The sequence below is a fragment of the Centroberyx gerrardi genome, chromosome 1, assembly GCF_048128805.1.
Source record: "Centroberyx gerrardi isolate f3 chromosome 1, fCenGer3.hap1.cur.20231027, whole genome shotgun sequence".
Lineage (NCBI taxonomy): Eukaryota > Metazoa > Chordata > Actinopteri > Beryciformes > Berycidae > Centroberyx > Centroberyx gerrardi.
Window position 1 is genome coordinate 10,563,028 of NC_135997.1, and position 26,378 is coordinate 10,589,405.

General features: G+C 39.0%; 1 protein-coding gene across 1 annotated transcript in view; it reads left to right on the forward strand.

Moving 5' to 3' along the window:
* Positions 1-598: 598 nt before the first annotated feature.
* LOC139907732 (protein diaphanous homolog 3-like) overlaps positions 599-26,378 on the forward strand; it is a 227,711-nt gene continuing 201,931 nt past the window's right edge. The window contains exons 1-4 of the mRNA XM_078282613.1: positions 599-727; positions 17,394-17,426; positions 18,573-18,758; positions 20,920-21,024. Coding sequence (XP_078138739.1) covers positions 605-727; positions 17,394-17,426; positions 18,573-18,758; positions 20,920-21,024 — 447 coding nt within the window. The 5' untranslated portion in view covers positions 599-604. The remainder of the gene's footprint in view (positions 728-17,393; positions 17,427-18,572; positions 18,759-20,919; positions 21,025-26,378) is intronic.

Here is a 26,378-nt window from a genome sequence, read left to right on the forward strand (position 1 = left end):
ATCAAAAGCCTTCTTGAGTGTAAACAGAGCGTGCTGTACCAATGACCATACCAGCCTTGTCATTATTGGATGCTATTGGTTGGATTAAACAAGAAGCGCTGACAACCTCACGGCGCGGGTCTGTCAAAAATATCAGCCCATAATGATCCAACTAACGCGTTAGCAACTGATTGTGATGATCTGATAACGCTCGTTTATTAGCCGGGTAAAGTTAGAAGTTGTTACGCTGCTGGAAAAAAAAGTAATTTCTGTCACATTCCGTTAGCGGAAACCCAACTTGCGTGACAATCCATAAATTGGATTAAGTAAAGCCACCTGTGAATGGTATCTAGTTTAGCAAAGTTAGCTAAGGGGACTGTTGGGAGTGTGGACCAGAAATAGTGTCTATGCTGTGAATTGCAGCGATGTATTAACTATCTACCCAGCCAAGTCTAGGGACCAGTGCTGATCTTGTAGCCCAGATAACACTGTATGTGTTGTCGTTCACTATTTTAGTTTAATAGCTACGTATTTTGCTAAGCTAACTTGGCTGATAGCTGTCAGCTAAGGTCGTCAACGGCATAAGTCGTGCAACGCAGTCCAGGTTGGGACAGTCATCACCAGCATGGATAGTTATCATCAGCGATTTGAGTCCACTGCGGGACGAGAGGGTAAACTTCAGAAGAAGAAGGGTTCCTCTTCTCAACACACATCATGCTACGATGAAGGAGAGCGTAAACCCAAGTTTGTAAGTACGACTAACTTTAGTATGAGTTGGCCTACATGGATATGACCGTTGGTCGCTAGAGGGGCAGGTAAAAACAGAGAAGGACATTCTTTCTTTCTTTCTTTCTTTCAAACATAAAAACCACAACTGTCAATCCACAAGAATCCTAACTTTGATTTTATGACAATGCATAACTGTATAGCTGTGACTCCACCTTGAACCATATATGAATATTGAATTATTATATACTGTTTTACAATAGTTTATTCAACTTCATACCTTATGAAACGGGTAAAACACAGATAGCCCTCTGAAAATCTCAGCAGAGACAGAGATGTAGCCTATGTGTTAAGTTCATGTAGTGTACTTGGCAGATCATATCTTGACTGAGAAAACGCCCTAAAACATTATTTTCCATAAAGAGCAAAACCACTGCATTTTAGTCCTCTCTATGTGGTCGGTGACCTTGACTGTTTGTTGACCTATTTGCTGAGAGGAAATCAAAAGGTTAAAATTAGCACAGGGTTTAGTCTTCTTTACACTAATCCCTGTGCTTCCTACTACTACATCAACTGCTATTGTGTCTGCCCTATATTCGTCTGCTGTCTTCTCCTCTGTGAGGCATAGGAAGATGTTGTTTGAAATTTGGACAAAACACCCCCCTTGTGGTAGTTTATTCCTTGAGTGTCACAAAACAAATGTACAGTGTTTCTCATAGAGACAAAGTTAGACATTCAGATTTGATATCACAATATGCGTTTGTAACTGCAATGGGTCAGTTACAGCTAGATTGAGCTAGCAAAGCAGTTTTTTGTGTAACAGATTCATTTTAACAATACGTTGGTGAATGATGAGTGGTTATACTGATTATTAAAGTACTGTAGATGACAGAGGGCCATGACACTAATGGAGAATGCAATATTTGTGTACCAAGGTAAAAAAAATCTTAAGTAATTACCATTTCATTTATCGTTATTTAAGTATATTGTGATATGGATTTCAGGTCACATCGCCCAGCCCTAATGTCTACAGCAAAATTTTTGCCTGGAGTTTGCCACATGTTACATCACACTTTGTTACATATTAGTCTTTTCAATAATTCCACTCCCTACACATGCGAGCCACTCAAACCACGTTTTCTGCTAACAAAAAAGTTGCACTGATCGAATACCAACACAGACATAAATCGAAAACCCTTGACAGTGTTTTAGGGGCACTTTGTTGACACATTTGAGCTGCATGTGGGAGCTGAGGTGACACAACCTCAGTACCAAAATACTGACGTTGAAATAGGCTGAGAAGGTCAACAGCAGGTGTCCACTTTTGAGTGTGATTTATGTAGGCCAAACTTTGTGCAAATTAAGTGCCTCAGTTACGTTACTGCTCATTATATCCTAAATATGGAGACATTGTTTGGTGTCTGTGTTAGAGCTGAAAGATGTATTGTATTTTTATCGTTATCGTGATATGGTGATATTAATTTCCGCAATAAACACATCGCAAAGGGCTGCAGTAACTGGAAGAGAGTGTAATACTGTTGCTGTAACTTAATAAAGTGACAACAACTAAATCAGTGTTAATATTACTTGCTGTAACAGCAACAGTATTACAGTCTCTTCAGTATGACTGAACAACAGTCGGCTGGCAGTGTATTGACCGGAACAACTGGTAAAGCAAAGCATTATGGGAAGGGCTAAAATCCTTCTTAACAGCTTTTTGGATTTTATCTAAGACAAGGAGAAGATGGTGGGTGGGACGACAAAGCATCTTTTGTGCTTTAGGTTTTGGCCTTTAGGCCTATTATTTTCACAAATAAAGTTTGCAGTTTGCACTAATGCTGGAAATTTATTTCATTACACAGCAAACAATATTCATTGTTGGGGTCCATACTTTCAGCACATGCAGTCAGAGACACATTGAAATAGTATGCCTTAATCTTTGTATTTATCGCATTTCATATCGCCATCGCAATATACAACAAGTTTATCACATCACATATTTTCTCCATGTTGTGCAGCCCTAGTCTTTCTATTTTCCTATAGTGCATGGCATGCTCATCAAAATGTCTTTGTAACTGTTCAAGATGGAGCAATGAACCAAAAAACAGCATCCTCAGTGGGGCTCTGGGATGAAAATGAATCTCTGACCTTGACCTTGGCTTAGAAGTTGGTGGGCATGTGGGGTGTTGCATTTTGACTGCTTAATGGAGTTGAAGATGTGAATTGTGAAGACTCCGTGTGCTCAGAGAGCACAGTAACTTGTAACTACACAGCTGTCATCTCTATACTAACATGACGCTGAAGGTTTACATTCTGCAAAAAACATGAATGTGTTCTATAATTCTATGTCAATGTGCTTGACACGCCTACCAAATCAGCGTTGACACCCACTACGCAAGTTTGTTGTACTATCACCATAGTAAATGCCTCTAAGGGTCATGGATATTGTAGTGTTTGGTGCCGTTTGAAACACGGAAGCGACAGCAACCTTGAGTATCGCGTGCTAATCTCTGAGACTCCCGGGGTTCTCTGTTGTGTAATATGGCGGCTATCTGTAAAATTAAAATCCCTATGAGTCTGGCAGCGTCAAAAACTCTATTACTGCCTTTATAAAGTGCAAATTGTTATAACCACCACAAATGGGCAGAGCTGTAAAGAAAGATGGGAATTTAAACAGAAAGTGGGCGGGGACCTCATCAGAGCTAAAGTGAACCAGAAAAAGCTATCAGACCTCTTTCCAAAATGGGAAGACAAGATGAGCAGTAAGAGACCTTTTGTGTTCTTTTTGTCCTCTATTTAAAGAGGACTGAGTTTAGATCGTTTAAGGAGGACTATGCGAAAAAAGAGTTGGGCATCACATGCTAATGTGACTTTTCTCATTAGGTCTAGGTAAGTAAGTGTAAGTAAGTAGGTAAGTGTGAGACTGCATAAAATGAACACCACACGTATGGAATTAGAGCAAACAAGAGAGTTAACTTTTAGTATTCCCAGCAAGGACTTCCTACTGGGAATGAAAAAGTTCAGCTCCCTATATTTTTTATTAATATATCAATTAATAGCCTATATCAATTTTTTGAATAGCCTACATAGATTATGGGCATTAACACACTAGATTTAAAATTGACAGTCTATTCTGCTACAGTGTTATTTACATTTGTGTTACTTGTACATCTTTCAAATTCTTCCAAACTCAAATTTCCAGTCTGTCTACTTGTCTTGGTGTTTAAAGCTCAATTGAGGTGAGATTGAAAAAATGTCTTTCCTTCAATGTCCTAAGCATAAACAAAGAAGCTAGAAGGGTGGGCAAGGTGCCACGGGGACCTTTTTAATTTTGAACCTTAATCCAGAAGACACGCAATAGAGTATATGAAAAGGAAAGCACCTCTATAGTACCTTCCTTATAGGAGCTACACTACTAATTTTTGATCAAGGCTGACAGCTGTGTCAGTTGCTTTTTCTGGTTTTCCTTGTAAATTTGCCTGGCAATAGACCAACCAAAGAGCACCTAAATACTCAGAGGCCACCTTGCCTGCAGGAATGCCTTGCATTCTTAAAAGGTGAACTCTTTGTTGCACTTGATTGTGTCTTTACTTTTCAGTCTGTTCAGTTGTCAGAAATACACCCTAACCTAACCCAATATCTTCATTAATGGGCACCATGTACTTGTGATGGTACAGTATTCTCTCTCTCTCTCTCTCTCTCTCTCTCTCTCTCTCTCTCTCTCTCTCTCTCTCTCTCTCCAATCATTTTCCATTTTCCACTGTCTATTACCTAATGAAACATATTCCATAAAAACAAATCGCTTAAAAACTAATATTTTACATATTTTTTGACTGTATGGTTTTATGTAGTTAGTTGTCAGCTCAATAGGTGGCACTGCAATACCATGAAGTTTAATTGGAAGAAAGTAGATCATTTGTTATTAAAGGCAACTTTCTGGTCTGTGGCTTGTTTTTCAATGCTCTTAAGAGCATGGCTACAAAATTGGTGCAAAATGGAACAGAAGACATGTGTTAATGTAATGTGTGAATGTTCTTTTTGAGATGGTGTTATTGACAATTTTTCAGAGCAAGAGTAAAGAAAAGGACGAGGAAAGAAAATAGGCCTGCAGTGTCACAAATCAGTACCATCAGAAATTAGTCTGTCTGTTGGTTCTCATTCTGAGCTTGGAAAAGGTTTGTTTCCAAGCTCAGAATGTTTATGGTCTCCATTTTCAATATTACTAATGTACCGGTGTGTTTTCAGCATTAAAGGGGAATACCACTGAATTTTAGTGCTCAAATATGCTATCCCGATGCCTGGGTAGAGATCTGTTCTGTATTAGTGAACATGTGCTATAAACAACAATGTTTAGCCTACATTCATTCAGCAGTGGTGGCCGGCCGCTGCCAGATTTTTAACACCGCTCCTGTGGGTTTTCACAATTTGATGAAAAGTCAGTTGCACGAGTGGAGTTGTTGTCAGCCACTATTTCTATTTGCGTGTATGCGAGGCTGCGCACCATCCGTGATGGTGAAAATACATGCATCCAGTATGGGTGCCTGAACTCCATGCTGCTTGGCTGCTCAGTGGAACAAAGTGCGTCTTTTTCTGAGTGGAAGGTCAAACTAGAGCGACACGGAGAGCCTGCAGAGAATCAGCTGAGGTTGCAGGGAAAGCGACAGCAAAAGACTGACCTAAGCTAAACAATCCAAAACAGAAAAGACCATTCCGAATGTCATTTCTTACTTCTTAAGAAATCTAAGAGCCCCATCCCCTCAACCCCCCACCTCTAAATCTTGTACTCGTCTGTTTTAGCTGCTTTTAAATTTGTAGCACTTTGAGATTTTCTTTTATTGAAAAGTGCATTATAAATTAAATTGGGGGGGGGGGAAAGAAAATTAGACCACAGCTGAAATCGCAAACATTTTTTCAACTCATCGATGACTATTGTCAAACGTTTGTATTGTGAAGTTTTGTTTCACAAATGTTGTTACATCCCATGTTAATGTGCTAATGCACACAACTTAGAGGTAGCATTGGTTCTGAACACTCCCCTGATATGACTTTTATTTTTAGACAAATAGATTTCTGCAATTTTTTTTCTTGATATTTACACCTGTTACAATGATAACAGCCATAAGATTGAATTCAGACTCACGTAGGCTGAGGTATGGCAAGTGCCACACCTTGCTATCCCCAACATGAGGACTGGAGTAGTATCAGTTTATATTAGCTCATCTTGATACAGATGGGCCTTAGGTTCAGCTCCAGTTTAGAATAACAGTACTACAAGAACTAGAGCCTTGCCTGGGTTAGATACAGGTGGTCCCCTTATGTAAATTTGATTTCTTTCTTTCATTGCAATAGCCAAATAGAATGTCCTACTTCACATAAACATGCTGTCCCGCTTATTTAGCTGGGTTTTTAAAAAAAACAACAGCTTTGTCATAAAATATTGTGTACATATTCACAAAACTGTTAATCCTGTTGGATTGTACTTCAAAGTACCTTAGAGTACTTATTATCTATAAATTGAGCGGAGACAAATAAATTCTGACCAGTCATTTCCTCCATATTGGGCTGAGAGGGCTGTCAAAGCCTGCCAGAATGCAAAAAATGAGAGTTTCGGTTATATTTCTTTCAAAATAAAAGCCCAGTTCACAAACACATATAGCAATTTTTTTTAGTAATATCAGAATACATTTAAGGAGGAATCAGTAGTACTAAATAGTTTCTTTTCACTTCAGTTCTAGCCCAATAAAAACACCTTTACGCACCGGACATAATTTTATGCACTCTCCCACTGCCAGCAACAGCACTAGTGGCTTTATGAGTGTAAGCTAACCCTGTTACTTCATCAGCTTTTACTTGTCTTGTTTACATGCTTTGCTTGACTCATGCGTGATCTGTTTCTCATCTATCTCTCCCTGCTATTGCCTCTCCACTCAAAATAAAAACTTGTGTGCTTCATTAGTTGTCCACACTCAAATTCAGCTGTGCTTGTTGTTGGTGTCTGTCACCATCTTTTGCACCTAAAAGTAAAAGGGCTCTGATCAGTACTTGAGGATTTGGGTAGTAATTAGGTAATTGCAACTTTTTGAAGGACCAGCAACTGTAACAAAAGCAGCATTTGCAGATACATATTAGTTACAAGAGAGAGATTGAGCACACTCTCTCAATTTACATATGGACTTCTATGGACCCCAACAAATCATATCCCACACACACACACACACACACACACACACACACACACACACACACACACACACACACACACACACCCCTTGACTCATGAAGACATCACAATTAGACCAAAGTGGCCCCAATTAAGTACGTCAAAAGTGTGCTGTGACAAAAAGCTCAATTTTAATACATTAGATGGGAAAGTGGAGAACAGGTGTTCCTATTAGTTTGTTACACTCTGCCTCCATCCTTCAGGACACCATTGTCCAGCTGCAGAGCTATCACCTATCCCATCTGGCTGCACAGAGACGGACCTGTGGGACTGTTCTAATCGGTGGTGAAAAACCACAACATGCTGTATAGGTCTGCTGAACCAACACAGATTACCGCCAATTAGACAGAAGCAGAAATATTTCTCTGTTGGCCAAGCACCCCGATGAGCTGACTGAATAGACGGGAGACATAGTGGAGGGGAGGGGAAACGACAGAAGAGGGAGAGTGTGGGGTCAGGTTGGCTGGCTTGTGATTGCCAGACAGTGACAGAACATCTCGAGAGCTAATAGCTGGCCTCTCCTGGGTAATATCCTTCCCTCTCCTCCTTTTGCACTTATACCTCCTCCTACGGCTGGGGTACGATGATGGCTTTCATGTAGTCTGTGCTTCATAAATTGTGATTCATACAACATTGCATATAAATAAAAAATCAGCAATGCTGTACAGACTGTATAGGCCAAAATGATCAAGAGTCAGTCAGGTAAATGGTAAAATTCTGTCTGAGCTATTCATTTCTGCTGGGGAATTTTCAATGTTTTTGACCACAACAGAGTTTTTGTCAGCTTTATAGCTGAGGGGGAGAAGTAGAGAACCCACATAAGCGGCACACATGTCATGGGCAGATGTGGTCTACGTATTGTTAATATACAAAAATATAATTGGATAAGAACATACTGAGTGTTACTAGTAAATGTACTTAGCGTTCTATAGAGAACCATGCATCATGTATAAGACATATCACAAACACTGGAGATCTAGTGTCTTGTTTAAACCGTATGAAGACACAGTGTGAATCCACTCCAGTTTGGAGTAACTTGTGATTGTCGTCCCCTCGTCACGGAGATGGTAGGACCCTCTTTATGGCCCAAAACTTTAGATCAGCCACAGAATGTCCAAAGTCATTAAAGTAGGCTGCTTGGGTGTGTGTGTCGTCTTTTCTTGTGATGCTACGCTTGTGCTCTGTGATGTGCACTCTGTGTAAAGTTTGGGGTATGGGCACTGAATGGCATGAATAACTCCCTGTGATGAGCATGTAGTCCCCAATGTGACCCCAATGTGATGCATTTTTGAGTGTGGGGATTTTGAAAGTGCTTCAGGCGAGCTGGCTGTGCGCAACAAGAGCAGACTGATGTCCAATGGGTGGGGGGAGAGCTGTCAAGGTCGGCTGGGTAGGTTCATAAGGACTGTGTTCAGCATGGACTAGTTAATCTCTTGGTTCTTGTTGCGTCTAAAAGCAATCAATTTTATGCATCTGTTGTTTATTCGACTTTTTGGCTTGAATAAATAGTTCCACAATATTGTACAAGTATTTGTTTTCATTCCCCCTAAAAATACCTTTGTGGTACTGGTAGGCTATATCAAGTGCTTCCATTACAATCACAACCTTTGCATGCCAAACGTGCACCCATGAGTAAAACGACAGTTAAGGTGCAATGTGTACTATTTCTGCTTTCCTGAAGCATAATAATGACTAGTAAATATCAGTAGGGGTTGCTGAATGGTAGTGAGTGAAGAACTCACGGTGCACCTAAGATTTCTGCATTCAAAAACACAGTAGCGGGCTGAGGCTGTGTTTTTGTTGTTGTTTGAAGTCCCTCATATCACTCAAATGTGGTCCCCTCCCATACCCGTGACACCTGGTCCCTCAAAAGACTTGGCTCGCACCTGCAGTCCTCTGCTAGTCTATAATCATGATGTCTGCCTTCATGCAAGTTAAACAAAGCAGATTGTTTTTTCTTTTATTTCTACTGTGGCTTGTGCAAATACAATGTGGTGCTAAGAACTCATTATGTTTACCTTTTTTTTGCCTTTCCTTGACCTTCATGGAGCAAGCTCTGCTCTCTTTCTGTCTCTGCCTCTGTCTCTCTCCCCCTCTCTTTTCTCTCATGGACTGCTTTAGAGCTGCAACGATTAAGCGATTAGTTGTCAACTATTAAATTAATCGCCAACTATTTCGATAATCGATTAATCGGTTTGAGTAATTTTTTAAGAAAAATAAGTCAAAATTCTCTGATTCCAGCTTCTTAAATGTGAATATTTTCTGGTTTCTTTACTCCTCTATGACAGTAAACTAAATATCTTTGGGTTGTGGACAAAACAAGACATTTGAGGACGTCATCTTGGGCTTTGGGAAACACTGATCGACATTTTTCACCATTTTCTGACATTTTATAGACCAAACAACTAATCGATTAATCGAGAAAATAATCAACAGATTAATTCGACAATAAAAATAATCGTTAGATGCAGCCCTAGACTGCTTGTGTAATTTTTTGTAAATCAACCTTTATTTTCTCCTAATAATCTGCAACATTTGGGTAACTTGTCTCTGGACAGTTAATTGAAAAAGATGTTATCCAAGTTTAATTAAAATGAAGAAGGTGATAACGTAGCAAGGTGAAATGAATCCACAGATATTTACACGGTACTGTTACAGGTCATTCTATTTAGTCCATAAAAAAAAAAAGATTTGTAATGGGGAGATCCTTAAAACCTTTATATTGGTAACAACACCATAGCATTGCTTGCTAACTAGCTTGCTGTATAGCAAGCTTTATGGCAAACCCAATTTGCTTTCACGTTATGTCAATTTTCATTTGAGTGGCTACCAGGCTACTGTCTTTATTACTCACAATAACAAGAGACAAGCGGCCTGAGTGGCAATATCATTCATCTGAATATTTCAAAAACATGGAGAACCACAACTGATGTGCTCAGCAGGCAACAAATATTCTTAAATTGCTGTCTCGCCTCATATTTGCCAGCACCTGCAATGTAGAAAATGAAGAAAAATCAGCTGCATGTTAAAAATAGGTTAAAAGAAACTTGAATCCTTGGCACAAATTGACTGATGTAAAGCAAATTTAAACATACTGTTTCCTTCAGACTTTTGTATTAGGCTGTTCTGTGCTAATGGACTTGATTTGGTGCACTTTATGTTAACAAGTAAAGTAGAATTCAGTTGCCCAACCATTAACTGCCAGGCCTGTTATCATATAACATGTGTCTTTTACAACTTGAGGCATACTAAGCTTTTTCATTAGTTCAACATTCATTCTTGATTCAGAAGAGCCCTCACATGTCTGGTAAGTAATGAGTGCCTGTGGGTATCGTCAACTTAGGCTATACCTTATCGTTGGGAATCTGTGCACCCTTTTCTTGGTGCAGTATTACTGAGACATTTTAAGTTAAATGACTTCTGAGATCCACACTTTGAAAAGTAACATGGCACTGGAAATCGTGCATTCTTTACTCAAGCTGCATATGATCCTAAATCCCACAAATATTGACCACGACTGCAGATTCTGTTGACGTTGAACTATGGTTAGATGTCCATCAGTCAGTTGGAAGGGAACTAAAAGCAGGTTTCTATTTGTTGTATGAAATCACCTGCGCACAGCACACTTAGGCCCTAGTTGTTTTCCTGAAGTTTGTTTATTTCCTCCTGTATCTTTTTGTAACCGCCTGTTTCATGTTGCCAATTTTTTGACTATACAGATGTACCCTAGACACGAAGGTACTGTTGCTGCGGTGGGACAAACCCTCTTTGACTTTACTGGGGAACCCATTATAGGCTAGGTATGGTTGGAAATTGTTCGTTACTGGTTCCACTACCTTTATTTTGATACCGGTGCCTACTCAATACTCCGGTACCATTCATGAGGCAGTCAACTTTATTGTAGGGAGTAGTTTGCAAAGTGGGACAATCATTAGTAGCTGCAAGTAAGCGCAGCGTGGCGCAAGATGTGTTTCCACTGAGGAAGGATCTTAGCTAGTACAGAGACCCACACACACCATCGCATTAAGTCAAACTAACTCCATAAGCAGTCATTTTCGGTGGGAGACGTATTTTGTAATTCGCCAATGTGTAGATGTCAGATTCTATGGGAGGTGTAGCTTGCTATTCCATGAGTCTGACATCTACGCTGGGCTAGGCCAGGCAATAAATATTGCTCTCATGTGCTAAGCAATCCCTAATACAGGATATAACAATGAGGGAGATACTGTATGTGATACTGAAGATATACTTGTAAATTTGTTCTTCCATGTTTGCTCATCCATACGATTGAGATGTTTACATGCAATTTAATGAAATGCATTATAGAGAAGTGTTGTAATCCCTATATATGCAACCTTTAAGGCTCCAATTAGAGTGGATTTAGAGCTGTTCTCAGGTAAGATGGCTGCCATATGGTTCCATTCAGGAATGAGGATTATTTATGACATTTCCTGTTGTTTGTCAGGATCCTTATGGTTTTGACTTATTGTAGACAATGAATCTATTAAGAAGTAAGGGCCATAAATGTCATTGCATCACTTGGGAGTTGGAGCCAAAATCAAAAGCTTAAGAGCACACCTTGCTGCCATTAATTAGCTAAATGGAATTTATAGATTTTTTTAGTTAAGGTAGACTCACAGTGTTGCAAACACCATTGGGAAGTGGCCTGCTTCATGTACTAGTTTATGAGCTCTCTGCTGCAGTCGTTTGCTTCCCAACAAGACCTCAAAAAACTTGGATCGATGTGATCTGGACCTTTTAGGTTTTGAGAAAGGTTAAAAAACAACACAACACATCAGTCCATGTGTTGGGAGCACTGTCTTACCCCATAGCGTTGCGACCAGCCAGTCACTGAAATGGGACCAGCTGCTGGTCAGATTTGACATCTTCCTGTTGATTTCACGTATTAAATGTAAAAACTGTAAGTTACAAAACAAAAGAAGTTCTTTGTGTTGTTATAAGAAGTAATTTTCAAATTGAAATTTTCTGCCAGACATTTTGGCTGATGATATTTTTATTTGTAGAACAACTGTGTGTTTTACCAGCCAAAACCCAGCATATATTAGCTAACGGAAACCTTGATGATGATGTCCGTCCTTTCTTGAAAGGTTCCTTGACTGATATGTGGCTGGTGGCTTGCATGTAAAAGACGTTCGAAGGTCAGAGTTAGGGATGTCAGTTTCGGTTAATTTTGCTTTCGATAGGCCGACACCCATTAACTGGTAACTAACCGGTTAATTTTTAAGAAAAAACGCAAAATGACGTGAAATACAAGAAAGTGACGCTTTCCTGTTAATCCGGCGCTCCATTGACTCAACTAGTGCAGTGCCCGTTCGCCCCGCTGCTGCACAGAGCACTGTTCGCTTGTTTATTCAAAGTTTATTAATATTGAACGTGTCGCGTGTCCAAATTGCACCAAATCCGACACTGCACGTCCTTGGGTCCCCAGCAATACACCCGCCAAGTGTGAAGTAGATCGGACGAACGGTTCTCGAGATATGCGAAGGACACACACACTCACACACTCACTCAGACTCACAGACAGACTCACAAACAGACAGAGATTCCTTGCTTTAGTAGATAGATGAGCTTTGGCGCCGCATTTCGAAGCGCTGTCCATTTGCTGTAATTTGCATATAAATATCTGCACTTGTTATGCATGTAGCCCGTTTTAATATTAAGTGCTGACTCCGCCCACCCGGGCCAGTTTCGGCGTACGCCGGTAGCAATTACAAGTGGACCCTATCCTACAGTCCCTGCTCTCAGTGGAGGGAGGGAGCTACGCTGTGTGTGGAAAGCGCTGCGATCATCAGACCTCTCTGGATTAGACAAGCAAGTAGAGAAAACCGGCATCAGCCAAACCAATTTATTGCCAAATGCTTTGAAAAAGTCGGCAGATTTGACGCTAGTCGCTTTTGAGAAATAAAGTCGCCAGGGGGGTCTGAAAAGTCGCCAAGTCTAGCGACAAAGTCGCCAAGTTGGCAACACTGGTGTATGCAAATTAACCTATAGACCAACATGCGTAACCGGTCAAAAATATTCTCGGTGGTTAACCGATTAACGGTTAACGGTTAACCATGGACATCCCTAGTCAGAGTAAAGATGTAACCTCGCTGTCAGGTGCTGCAAAAGTGGTCAATAGAGGAAGAGAACAAGAACAGAACAATATAATTGCCATTTAAAAAGATGGGCCATTTATTTTACTGTAAAGCTGGTAAAACCGTTAGAATTTTATAACATTCCTGAGGATTGTGATGTGGATTTTGGTCACTTTTTAGAGTGTCAACAATAAAGTGAGGCAGTTAACCTCTAATTGGTGTCAAAGTTCAGAATTAATCAGCTTTGTTTCAAATAGGTGCCTATTCTATAGTACAAATTGTCAAAATGTGGGCATATGCGACCAAGTTTGACAGTCGCGTCTTTCTTTCAATAATTATGCATCCAATTATCTTGACATATATAGGTCTAAGTATATGCACATATTTCTTTCTCGCTGGGTAGATCAACCAATCATTGAATTTATCAGAGGGGAGAAAATTATTACTTCTAGGCACTGGAGTCTTTTTATTAACTCTCACTTTGACTTTCTATCCATTTCTTTCCTGCCATATCCTGAACAGAAATGTAGAATGTTAATCTCAGAAACCTCATTAGTGGGACAGCTCATTGACAGGTTGACATGTTTTATGCCAGGCTTGTGAATTTTATGTTAATTAAAGACTGGTGTGTATTGATTGATGTCTCTGGGGGTTTGCTGTAATGTTTGAGGGAGACTTAACATAACCTTTCTATGTCAAATTTTTTTCATGGGCAGATGGAAAATTTTCTTTTTCCCTCACTGCATTTTACAATGACAGCATTCTGAGATTTAATGTATTAATGAGTTTATGTTCATATTTCTAGTGGCGCTAGACTGGATTGTTATCATATTTTATATTACAACAGTGCATGTGATGCAAATTTCATTGTCACACAAACAGCTTATTTGTTAAAATGTTAGATTTCAGCATTGTAGGCAATAGCGACGTAATAATCAAAACTACACTAATCGAATAACAACAAGAGCACCAACTGGCAAGATTGACACTTTTGACACCGGAGTTCGAAAACACTTCTGCTGAGCTGGTCAGCCTTTATCTACTACTAGCTTATCAACATAGGCTAGATAATACTATATCAACACGGTTAACCACAAATCACTGTTTATACGTCAGCATTGCTAATATCGATTGAATCAAAATACACAAACAGAACCAACAACCCCACTATTTCAGCTAACATTGCTATCTATAGCCAAGTTTCTGCCCCACCTAAGGTTTCTCTGTGCCATGGAGATTTGAGAGTATGTAGACTTTTTGTTCCAATCAAACACTACACCAGGTGACTTCACTGATTGCTTCCTCCCTCTCTGGTTGAAGGTGTGCTAATCAGTTACACTCTCTAGCAACCAAATAGCCATCAAATCATCAAACAGAATCCAAAATAATGTATGTGCAGTTAACTAATCTGTGACACTTGAAGTTTCTGTAGCGAGTTGGTTATTAGCTACTAGCATGCTAGTTTTCTAGTATTGCTAGTATAGGCCCTTTTCACATTGTCATGGTAACAAGTTCCACACTGAGAAACAGGTGCATTACAACTTCCTGTTGCCAGCTCTGGCCTTCACTAAATCGCTCCACAACCTGCCAAAATTAACACTGGTGAAGTGCAAAGACTATTTTTGTTGACTCCTGGATCTAAACTAGAGAAAGGCTACAAGTTCTTCGCCCAAAGTTACCTCTTCGCAAAAATAAAGTGCCAAATAGTGTATATATATATGTATGTATGTATGTATGTATGTATGTATGTATGTGTGTATATATATATATATATATATATATATATATATATACATGTATGTATACATATATTTTTTTTTAATAAATTATTTAACCTAGCCCCACTGAGATCAGGGAATCTCATTTGCAAGGCAGACCTGGCCAAGGCCAGACAAAGACCGGTTAAATACAAATCCAAACTGTTAAAGGATAAGGCTGGTGTTTTTTAATGCATTGCTTACCGTCAACAAATCCTATGGAAATAACAAAATCAGCAATGATTTTGTTTTGCCGACAAATCTCGTTCATGTAGCCGGTGCCCAATGCAGCCATGTCCCAGCAGCCATAGAACTCCATTGTATTAAAAAAACGGTTAAAAACACGTCAAAGAGCCATGCCGTTGCTCTGGGCAACATATTTCATCATCACGATGCACCGGGCCGGCCGACTTTTTCCTCAAACAACTTAATAAGCCGGCTGTAAACACGTTTGCGATCTCAGGAAAGTAGTTCCGTAGCACCGAAAATAGTCCCCGGCGTAATGAAGAATTTGTTCCCATTTGAATTTGATTTGGTAATAACTACAACAGCCTGACTTTTCGTGGTAACAGTTAGCAATTTTTAAAATTGAAACTATGTCTTTGTGAGCTGTATTTCAAGGTTTTTAGCTTACAATTGGAGCCAATGACTTCCGGGTTGACGGCTAAAAACGGTACGTGGGAAGTCAGAAAGTAACGGGAGTAGAGCAAACGCATTGTTGATTTTGTTATTTTCATAGGATTTGTTGACGGTAAGCAATGCATTAAAAAACACCAACCTTATCCTTAAAAGAAACAAGTTGAATACAACCAAAAATACATTTGGTATGTTTATGTAATAAATATGCTTAAACATTCTTTATATCACTTGTTCATTATTGAAATATGCAGTGTAATTACGTAGGACCTAAAAAAAAGACATATAATCCATTTGAATAGGCAACAATATTGTCAGTTTCAGCAACCAAAAGCTGATGCCTGGTTTCCAGCCTGGCAACCACTTCTAAAAGTTAACGCCGGGCCCTGCTTCGAATGCAAGAACAATTTAACTGCAAGCTTCCCTAGTGTAGTAATCAGACATCTGGTTACAAATGCGCATTTGCATATCAGGGAGCCTCAGAATGGAACAAGCTGGACTTACAAATTAAACAGACTCTCAGTTTAAAGACGAGATGAAATGAAAAATGCCTTTTTAACCCTTTTAGATCACATCCCCGGTCATACTGTGCACCTATTTAACAATATATGCCAAAAAAAATACCAAAAATCAATTTCATTGTATTCTTATATCAAAATTCAATCATGTTTTCTTCCTGTAAAACAAAATATGCCGTGTGCTTGCGTAAGCATGCCCGTAACTAATTTCAACCAATAATATCATGACATCCACCCATCAATCAATCTTCAACTTTTAGCGCACAGAGCTAAGAGGCTAAGATTCATTAGTTAGCTAGCTAGCAACAGCATGGTACTTCGGTGTGTCTTCGGGTGTTATGACACACCCACTTTTCAACGTTCAAATCAAATTCCTCCCAACATTATGTCCCGCCTGTCTTTCCTGTTTCACTCGGAAATACGTCACGATACGGAAGTTAGATACTCTCGAAATGCTGTTTCATCTCGACTTTAAGGGCTTTTAAGATGAAGGTAAAGACGTGTATGTTGAGTAATATTGCAGAGTAAACCACTCATTTAATATCATATGAAAATTGTAATTAACAAGCTCATTTTATATGCCTGTTTTTGATATAATTATTTATTTGGTGCGTTTTCTTATGGTATGTTCTGTAACTCTCGGCCAGCCAATGACATGTTTTCTTACCCCTCTTGTCTTTTAAAAGAGGTCCACATAGGAAATAACACATTTTGGAAGCTTTGTGTTATCCTCAGTGATTTTAATTAATGCATGACTGATGGCTGTGCATTATTTTTGATTATCAAATAAACAAACAAACAAAATAATGCCAAAAAGAAAGAAGGCCTGAACTGGTTATCTTGTGTTAATTTAGGCTACACCAAGACCCTCCTCCTGTCTCAGTCAGTCCACTGGAAATGTTAACCTCAAAATGTTAAACCTGGGGGCATTGTATGGTGTATGTGTAATGGGTCAATACTTGCAAAAAAAGAGAAGCACTGTGCCAGCAAAAGCCAAAAATGTATATTGGTGCGTAGGTAAGAAAAATCATAGAAACAATCAATGTAATACTACCTGCACACAAAAACAGGAGGGCCAGAAGCCACAAAGAGCAGTCATCACGCTGAGATCAATGCCTTGTGGATTTATTCCATACTTTAGTGAAAAAAGTGCTCAGTGCACAATGTGAGGTTAAAAGCGAAGCAAACAGGACTTTCATCAGTGCCCAGTGTATCAGTGTATGTGTATGGCCCAGCACAAACAACAAACCAAAAACAAAAAACTGGATTAACACTCTACCTTTACTTTAATTACCCATTCATAGGTTATTATTTAGCTCCTCATTAACGTAATGGGTTACTCCAAATAGTGTTGTAGGGCTCTATGAAATCCTTTTTTATTTTATGTAATGTATGATGTAGCCTAATCGTATTAGCCTATGTATCCTGATTATTTCTCTTTTCTGTTCCCCACCTGTAGCAATTACACTTTAGAAACCTCACGGATGATGTGGTAAGATTTGATATGCATATCAGTGTTCTTACTCTTCGCTTAGTTTTCAGACTGCCTTTCTAACATCTAACCTAACCTTTTTCCTGCCATGTGTTTACTAACGGCAAAGCCTGTCAGAATTTTGTTTGACACGATGACACTCTGTACCTCGTCCCATAGTGCCAGGAAATGGTGGACAGAAACACTAGATGCTAATGTCAGTGTCATACTAGCTTTTAATTGAATTGTTGTCAGATATGTTTTATATTTATATTATTTGTAAGTATATTATAAGTATTATTCATTTTAGTTGTGAGCCATGCTGTATTATCCAAAAGTAAGTTTAGTTATTGTTGCAAGGAGATTAGTTGCAAGGGTTTAGGTGTCTGCAGTCTTGTGGCTGTCCTCTGACTGCCTTGTGTATTATGAAGTTCTAACTTGTGATCAGATTGGCTGGTTGTTTATGGCAGATCTATTCATCTGGTGCTGAAATCATTTCATGTAAAAATAGTAATACTTTATATGCTGAATTATCCTGAAGATTTTGAAGCCTTAAAATAATTTCATTTTGAATACATTTGGAATCATTTCAAAGAAAAAACTTTCTTTGATTTGAGGAAGTACTTTCAGCATTTATTTTACTTTGTGGTAATAATAAGATATTTCTCAGGAAGAATTACTTGAAAGAGCCAATAAATTATGAGTTATTGACCTACAAGACAAAGTGATATTCAATTCAATAAACTTTATGTATCCCTGAGGAGCATTTAGATTCTGGGCACTCATCAGTCATCAAATAACACAAAAATTACTTAGAACAACACATAATACTACAATACACAGTTCCACAGTTTTGTGTCCCCCATGACGTGTCTTCCACAGATCGTTCACAACCTAATAAAATAGTGGCTGAGACTTTACATGTTTTAAACAAACATAACAAATAGATGTGCTTGACTCACACCATGCAGACTAACAGTGCACAGCTTTTAAAGCTCACTACTAACCTAATTAGTCTATTCTGTACTGAATGAATACCCCTTAAATATATTGTTCATAATAACACGAATGATGTCACCAGTTTGTATTAAACAGGTGTGGAAATCCTGGCACTTAAAGTCCAGTACTGTTGTCTCTATTGAAACTGTGTTTTCTGTTTCTCTACAGCTGGACAGATTTGCCAGTATTCGGATTCCGGGCAGTAAAAAGGAGCGTCCGCACCTGTCGCACCCCAAACACAACCCCAGTGATTGGTCCATTTCTTCCTCCTCATCCACCTCATCCGAGTTGGAGGAGCTCTCATCAAAGATCACTTCAGAGAAAGAGATCTTGGCTCTTTTTGAGAAGATGATGGTATGTTGTTTTGTGATTGTACAGTATGATCAAAGTTTAAATGATACATTGCCATCTTTGACCACCCAGAATAGTCAGAGGTTTGAATGAGCAGTAGTGTCACTCTCACTCTCACTCTGACACACGCACGCACGCACACGCACACGCACACGCACACGCACACGCACACTCACACACAAACACACACACACACTCACACACACTCACACACAAACGCAAAGACTGGATTTGCAATCAACATGTTTTTGTTTTTCCATATTTGCTATTACATATTTCTGGTTGAACACTTCCATCTCTGATAGGAATTTATGGAAATCTAGGCTAAACTCTCTTTTGTCTTCAACTTAGAGAAAACATCACTTTCACAAACCTACATAAATTAAGCCTATGGAAGCGTGTATATAAAAATGTATTTACATACAAAGCAGTTTTAGCTTATCGCCTTACCAGTGCAGTGTTTGACTGTTGTCCAGTTGTCTGGGACAAGTGGAAAAAATATTTGGAAGTGTTTGTTTGGCATATCTAGGGCAATAAAAACGCAGACTGGTTTTGACCGTGCAGGGTCTTCCTGGTCTTCCTCGAGGTCTGGTTGGAGACACACAAAGCACAGTCAGATGCTCCCATCAGTTTAACATATAGCATAATATAGGAGTATTACATGTATACATTCAATTATGTTACATCAAGTTCACAAAAAGTTAAATACACAGAAATGGTCTGAAATCAATTTACTCATTTAAACCTGGATATACCAAAGCATCACATTTGAAAATCCAGTCCGTTCCTTCTGTAATGACTTAAATGCCTTCCACCTTCAGCAACTTTTCATTGCTGGCATGTCTTTCCTTGAAATTACGTGCCATGGAGTAATCCAAATTCTGCGTCAATGCTGATGAGCTACAAGCTTTGTAATGTCTGCTTTTACTCTTCGCTACTACTTAGTTTTCATTGCAAGACAGCAATAAAATCTGCTTGGTCTCGAGGAAGATTGATCAAATTGTACAGTTTGAGCAGCACGCTAACTGACTTAGTTGTGATGGCTGGAAATTGACTGAAATACAGTCAAGCTTTCAGTATTGGCACATCTCGACCAAGTAAGCACAGGACAGAGCAGGTATCACACCTTTCATCCCTAATTCTCATCTGTGGACTCCAGAATCTCCCCTTGCTCTGTGCTTGTTTCCTGAGGTGTATCGGTACATTACAGACAGGCAGCAGTGCAGGTAGTGCTGAATGACAGGACTTAGGAGGCAGTGATGCTACAATGGTAGGGGGACATAGCCCCAGCTTTGATCATTCGTCACAGCTTGTGGGCTGATTCATGGCTGGGACAGAGCAGGATGACAGGGGAGACAAAGATAACTGATGCCCGATTCTTATTCTATTCACCTCCAGATGAGGTTTCTTCCTCTTGGTGGAATCCACATACTAACATGACTGAAATGTTAAATGAAGTGATCAAAGTAAAGAGTGAGAGGCACCGCTTTTTTACTTAAGTTTGAATGAAAGAGGCAGGAAGAAGCTGGTGCAGGATATAAATACTTTTACAGTTCGTTTAGAAATCTAGAGACTATTGCAATGTTGGTGGGAAACACACACACTCACACACACACACACACATACATACACATACACATATATGTGTATATAGGCCCCCACTGTCAAATACAATCTTGTAAGTAAAAGTGAAACTTGTGATCACAGGAGCCATTCTCATACATTCTCTCATTGTGCTGACGGAAAGTAAATTAAATAATAGTGAAATTGCATCATTCCTCATTTTGTTTGGAATCCTTGGATCCTCCTCAAGGACTCCAAGCTGGGAACCACTAGTCTAAGATATTACCATCATTTCAGCAATTTCATAATTTCATCAGACCTTTTATGGTTGGCCTTAAGGTTTTGCTTATCCTTTTAAATTGTTTAATGCAAAATGTTTCTGGTCAGTTGACTGTTTTCAGTTGATTTATGATATCGTCCAAAATGTTAATATCCATGCAAGACTATGTAATACCTTACAACTTGGCTTCGCCTTTTGTATAGTTTAAAACTGTTAACAGTGTGGTAGAAAACACTAACTTGGACTCTCACATCACAAAATGTTTGCTCATTGAGAATACTGTAATCATGAAATTGCCATTCTGTTTCTCTGTCTTTTCAGGAGGACATGAACTTGAATGAAGAAAAAAAGACTCCTTTGAGAGAGAAAGACCTCAGCACAAAGAGAGAAATGGTCATCCAGTATATTTTCACTGCCTCCAAAACCGTAAGTTTTTCACAGTATGAATATATTTTACACATTTTATTTGCTATGTTTTGCTGCTTCACTACTCATAGCAGCAGGCAATAAAACATGAGATGTTGGATCCTGGAATTTAACATAATTTGTGTTGAATTGTTATCCATTTTAAAGACCCCATTAATTTTTAGCCGGAGCACATTTTGCTTCCATTGTTTGATATATTTTTGAATGAAAAGTGATGTGAGAGACTGGGGAGGGATTTGATTTGATTATTAGATATCAAAAATATAAGAGATATCAGATAACAAGTCAATGCCAACCGATTGGTCTTGCTGTCTCTTTATGTCTGACACACATCTCTGACATATATGTAAAAATAGACATATATACTGTATGTATATGTGTGTGTGTGTACAGTAGCCTATGTCGTATGTGTTCTTTCATTCCTTGATATACCAAAGATGTGAATTGACACTATAACTTTCTGATCCCAGATCATGGGAGCAAGATTTTACTAGAACATAAAATGTTGAGCTTTGGGGATTTAGAAAAAGGGATCAAAAACACATTTGCAACCTGAATAAATTCTGCTGCCTTTGGATGATAGTGCATCACAATTTATCTGATAAATTATGGAATGCTTGGCATTCATCCTTGGAAACATTAATTATTTTTGAGTGCTGGAAGATATTGTATGATTCAATTTTATGTATGTGAGTTTGCTATCAGAGTTGATTGTCCTTGCTTCAAAGTTTCAGCAATGAGCCCTAACCTTTTTTACTCCCCGTAAAAGCAGTCGAACAGACCTTGAGTGTGCGTGATAAAATTGTCAAGGTTTGGAGGAAAACGATTAAATCTCCAAAGAACTGGCAACTATGGACAATTTTTTTCCTCCCAGACCAAGAAAAAAGGGCACGCTTTATACATTGATTTCAATTACCCTTGAGAATGGAAACCTTTAAAGGACCACTATAAGGTATTAAAAAAATCAGTCATTTGATAGGGAATTCCATTAAAAATGCAGGTGGAACTTTATAAAATATCTACCATAGAGCATGTTTATACATAATTTGAGTTCAATCTGTGATATTTTTTAAATAATAATAATGAAAACCCAGCCTAACAAAACACTTTTACTGTTGACTTAATATTAAACAGAAACTTGAGATAACCTTTGTTACTGATGAGAACTATCAACCACTGTTACAAGTATCACACAGGAGACATCTTTGTGCTGGAGTTATCTTGCGTTGCATCAACTTAAAGGCATGTAGCAACTCTGCGATCCTTGACGAGTGAATTGAGTTTTGTATTGTATTAGAGAAATAATTCAAAAGCTCTGATTTTCCATTACAATTCTGTTTTGTTTTTTTAAATGTTTTTTTCATTAAACAAAGCAGTTGGCATGGTGTCATCATATTGCATTTGTTTAATTTGCTACAAGCAGACATCCCTCCAAAGTTGCCTTAGGCACTTCATCTCCAGTTACCATGGGGCCCAGTCTGTTTATGTTTTGCCTCTGTTTGTGTTTACCTGCGTAGAGAACTGACGTGGGCAATAGCCAACAAATCACATTAATCACTTCAAAACAGCAGCTTTGCACAAATTCCACATTTAAGCCTAATAAATTCAATGTTTGTCAAGGGAAGATGTGAAAATGAGCACATCAACATGTTTCCCCCATATCAATAATTCCTAACCTGCCATCACCCGCTGTCACATTACACACAGACAGGTGTAAGCTATTTAGTTCAACAGACTGGGTTTCATTCTGCTCAGCATTCACTTGTGGAACAATGGCATGGTCACAGACGGGGGTTGCGGAGTAAAGAAGATGATTATGGTTGGACGGGCCAGCCTCTCAAGTCTCAATTTGCCCATGATCACTCAGACAGAAAGCCAGTGATTCATTCATTAAAATCAAGGGACAGGCAGAGTGTTGCCAGGCTCATCTCCATTCCGAGGACAACGCTGTGTACTAGGATTGCCACTGTCATTAGGCAGCTGCTACACATTGTCATCAGTTACATTAGGATGTATGGATTCACAGTGTGAGGGAGTAGGTTTTTGTCAAGTACCGCAAACAAGCTTCCAAAACGAAAGAGGTATTGAATGTAAGGTGATTTGCCCATCAGTCTTTGCAGTCATGATATTCTGCTTTTTAATGGTTTTTATGATTTGTAATGGCAAGAGACTATAAGAGACATGTTATACCAGTGATGATAAACTTGATAATTCTAGAGTTATATTGTAATAAGCTACTTTTTCTTCTTTTGAAGCCCACATCTGATAAAATACCCCAATTTTCTGCTGTGGTATTGAGTTAAGACTAAGCTATTGGTTTTGAAAGCAGATTTGTCTGACTCAAAGGAAGACGGGAAAATGAACAATGAACTAAATCGTGCTTTTTTGCTCACCATATTCTCTCACATATACCAATTTTCATTACAAAACGGTTGATAGTAAGCTGTCATTAGTGGTTGAGGTAAATGAGACAAGATAAATTGCTGTTGGCCGTGGAGGTACAGTTGTGCTTCATAATTGTGGCATGATGTCAGACTGTCATTGTGTGATATGATGTCTCTCCCTCCCCTTACTTCCAGAATGAATTTCACATTCATTGGACATTCACAACATTTCACATCCATTTTATATGACTAAAAAACGCATAACAGACTTAAGAACAGACTTGAACAATTGTTTATTCCCATTTTCTGACATGGGGTAAGAGGTGGCTGAAGAGGATATCTGTGCACCCAAACCCAGCGTCTCCAGTGCACTTTGTGCGCTCATATCGCATCATTACGCAGTATCATTGCAAGCCTTTTTATAACCTCGTGACCTTCAGCCCAATTGCGTAACACTTGCTGTCATTAAAAGTTCATTTATTTTTATTTCAAGTTCATTTATTTATATAGCCATTTATTACAAGCATGTCTCAAAGGACTTTACAGAGAATTAGCCTAACTAGATCTAACTGATCAACAATCAGTCAGTTCACTTTATTTCACTTCTTTGCCATTGGAGTCGCCATTTCTGTGTGTGTACAAAATGTGCGTACGCATGGGGCAAACTTTCCATAGAGGTACACACATTCTCACATCAAGTTTGTTTTTTATAAATCCCAACTTTTCCATGGAAAGGGGCGTTCGCATCTTTCACGCCCCAGTTTTTGCTTTGTTTGTAAATGAGGCCCGTAGACACTTCCAAACTCGTATGGCTAAGGCCACGAATGTGCAAATTAGCGTATGATGTCATCTGGCCCTCACAATGGGGGCACTGCCAAAGACATGCTTTAAACCAGGCAATTTAGGTCTAGACAAGGAAAAATGAAATTAGTGAGGAAAATGAAGAGACTCTGAACAGTTAGGGTAGAATAATTGGTCACACACACACACGCACGCACACACACACACACACACACACACACACACACACACACACACACACACACAATTTTAGGGTGCCAAAAGTGTTTGAACAAATTAAGGATGCATTTAATATGACACATTTTTCTTATGTAGCCCATTTCTTAATTTGGACTGACTTGTAGAAGTATGCATCCCACACCATCATCAGGCTATGTTGTCAGGTTTTCTTGCCACCTTTTTTGATCTTCATTATATTCAGCTGTGAATCAATACAGGTAAATTGGGGTCTGACTTACCAAACTTGCTATGAATCATAATATTGCTGCTAAAGTGCCTCACACAACTGTTTTTTTCCTTGTCTTTTTTCATGAAATTAAATATGAAAGTTATGAGTGATAATTGGCTGTAAGTTCTTAGACCAGTGCCATTTGAATTAAAATGTTCCATAGTTACTATGGAAGATTATGTTAATTAAAGGGTACTGGCTCCAAATTCATGGCAGCATTTGTGCCATGCATTGTGCATTGAATCCTATATAACTCTGGAATTAATTGGCATCTCAAAATAATCTCAGAAGCTATCAGAAGAGCATGTACTGTATGTTGATCAAAAGAAAGAGGAATGGATGGTTGTGTGTGTTGGGTTTAGCCAGTGCTTAATTTGTAAATGATGAGGTCCGGAACACCAAGGGGTCGGTGTTCCCGCGAGTCGGTCTGGAGGGAAAAGGTTCCGGAACATATCAAGACAACAAGCGCATTGGAGGCACGGTGGTGCTCAGTGCAGTCATACAGCTTACTGTAGACCTAACAGCCTAAACATCACGAAATGACCAACTATATGACCTTAGAGCTCCGACTACTGCTGACCTATAACAATATTTGATTATTGCATAGGCTACATAATGCTCATTTTGTCCAAAACGATGGGTTTTTACAAACCTGCCCTTCAAGAAGTGAACTAAAGATTTAACTGTGCTGTGCACAACATAAAATGTCCACATACTTGGCTGTGAGATATCCTAATCATACATAAACAAATCAAGGAAACTGCAATGGCTTCAACCATTTACCAGACAAATTCTGGCTCGAGTAGTTACGCATCAATATTCAACACAAATACTTTCATAGGATATCTACTTTGAACGTAGGAAACAATGTCAGCGAATAATGTAATAAAATAAAATGTATCATGGTCATGCCATGCAGCTAGAAGTCGGCCTAAATGTGCACACTCAGCTGGACTGCGCTGGTTTTGAAATGCCCACATTGATGTGGGGCTTACAGCCCTTCACTCAACCAATTATATTACCAATTATTTCTGGACACTCAACATAACATGCGCAATGCCCCACATATTTAACTGCGGGACTTACAGGTCTGCACTCCAAATAAGTTCTGTTTTCATCTATGCAAATATGAATTTAGATGTTATTGTCCCAGCAGAGAACTGTAACACGTTTACAAAAAAAAAAAAAAAACATGCTTACCTTGTCTAATTTTCCAAAAATAGTCTACACAGCGGACATATGGACAGCAAATTCAACTGTCTTTTAGCCATGACGATGTCTGAAGTTTACCATAACATACTCTGCAGAGCAGCTCACTCATGTGACGTGATCACTATGCACTTGTTGCTACTTTCTAATAGGGTAATCACCTGTTGTCTTATGGAAATGAGCCAATTCGTTTTTTGGAAGGGAGGGGAAAGGAAGAGTCAACTACTGGGATTATTACATGGCAGACAAGACAAAAAAACAAAAACTTTCAGAGGTGCTGGGTCCACGCAAATAAGTACCGGAATGCAGGTAGTCCAAAACCGCGAGGTGCCGGGTCCTGTTCTGGCAGGATCCGGCACAAATTAAGCACTGGGTTTAGCAGAGAAAGCTACAGAAATTAACGTGGAATGCATTTTGTAATGTCAGGGCTCCACACTATGTTTCTCCTGGGTTGAAATGACTAGGAACATACATCAAACATTAGGATCTGTAACAATTACAATAACTGGTCA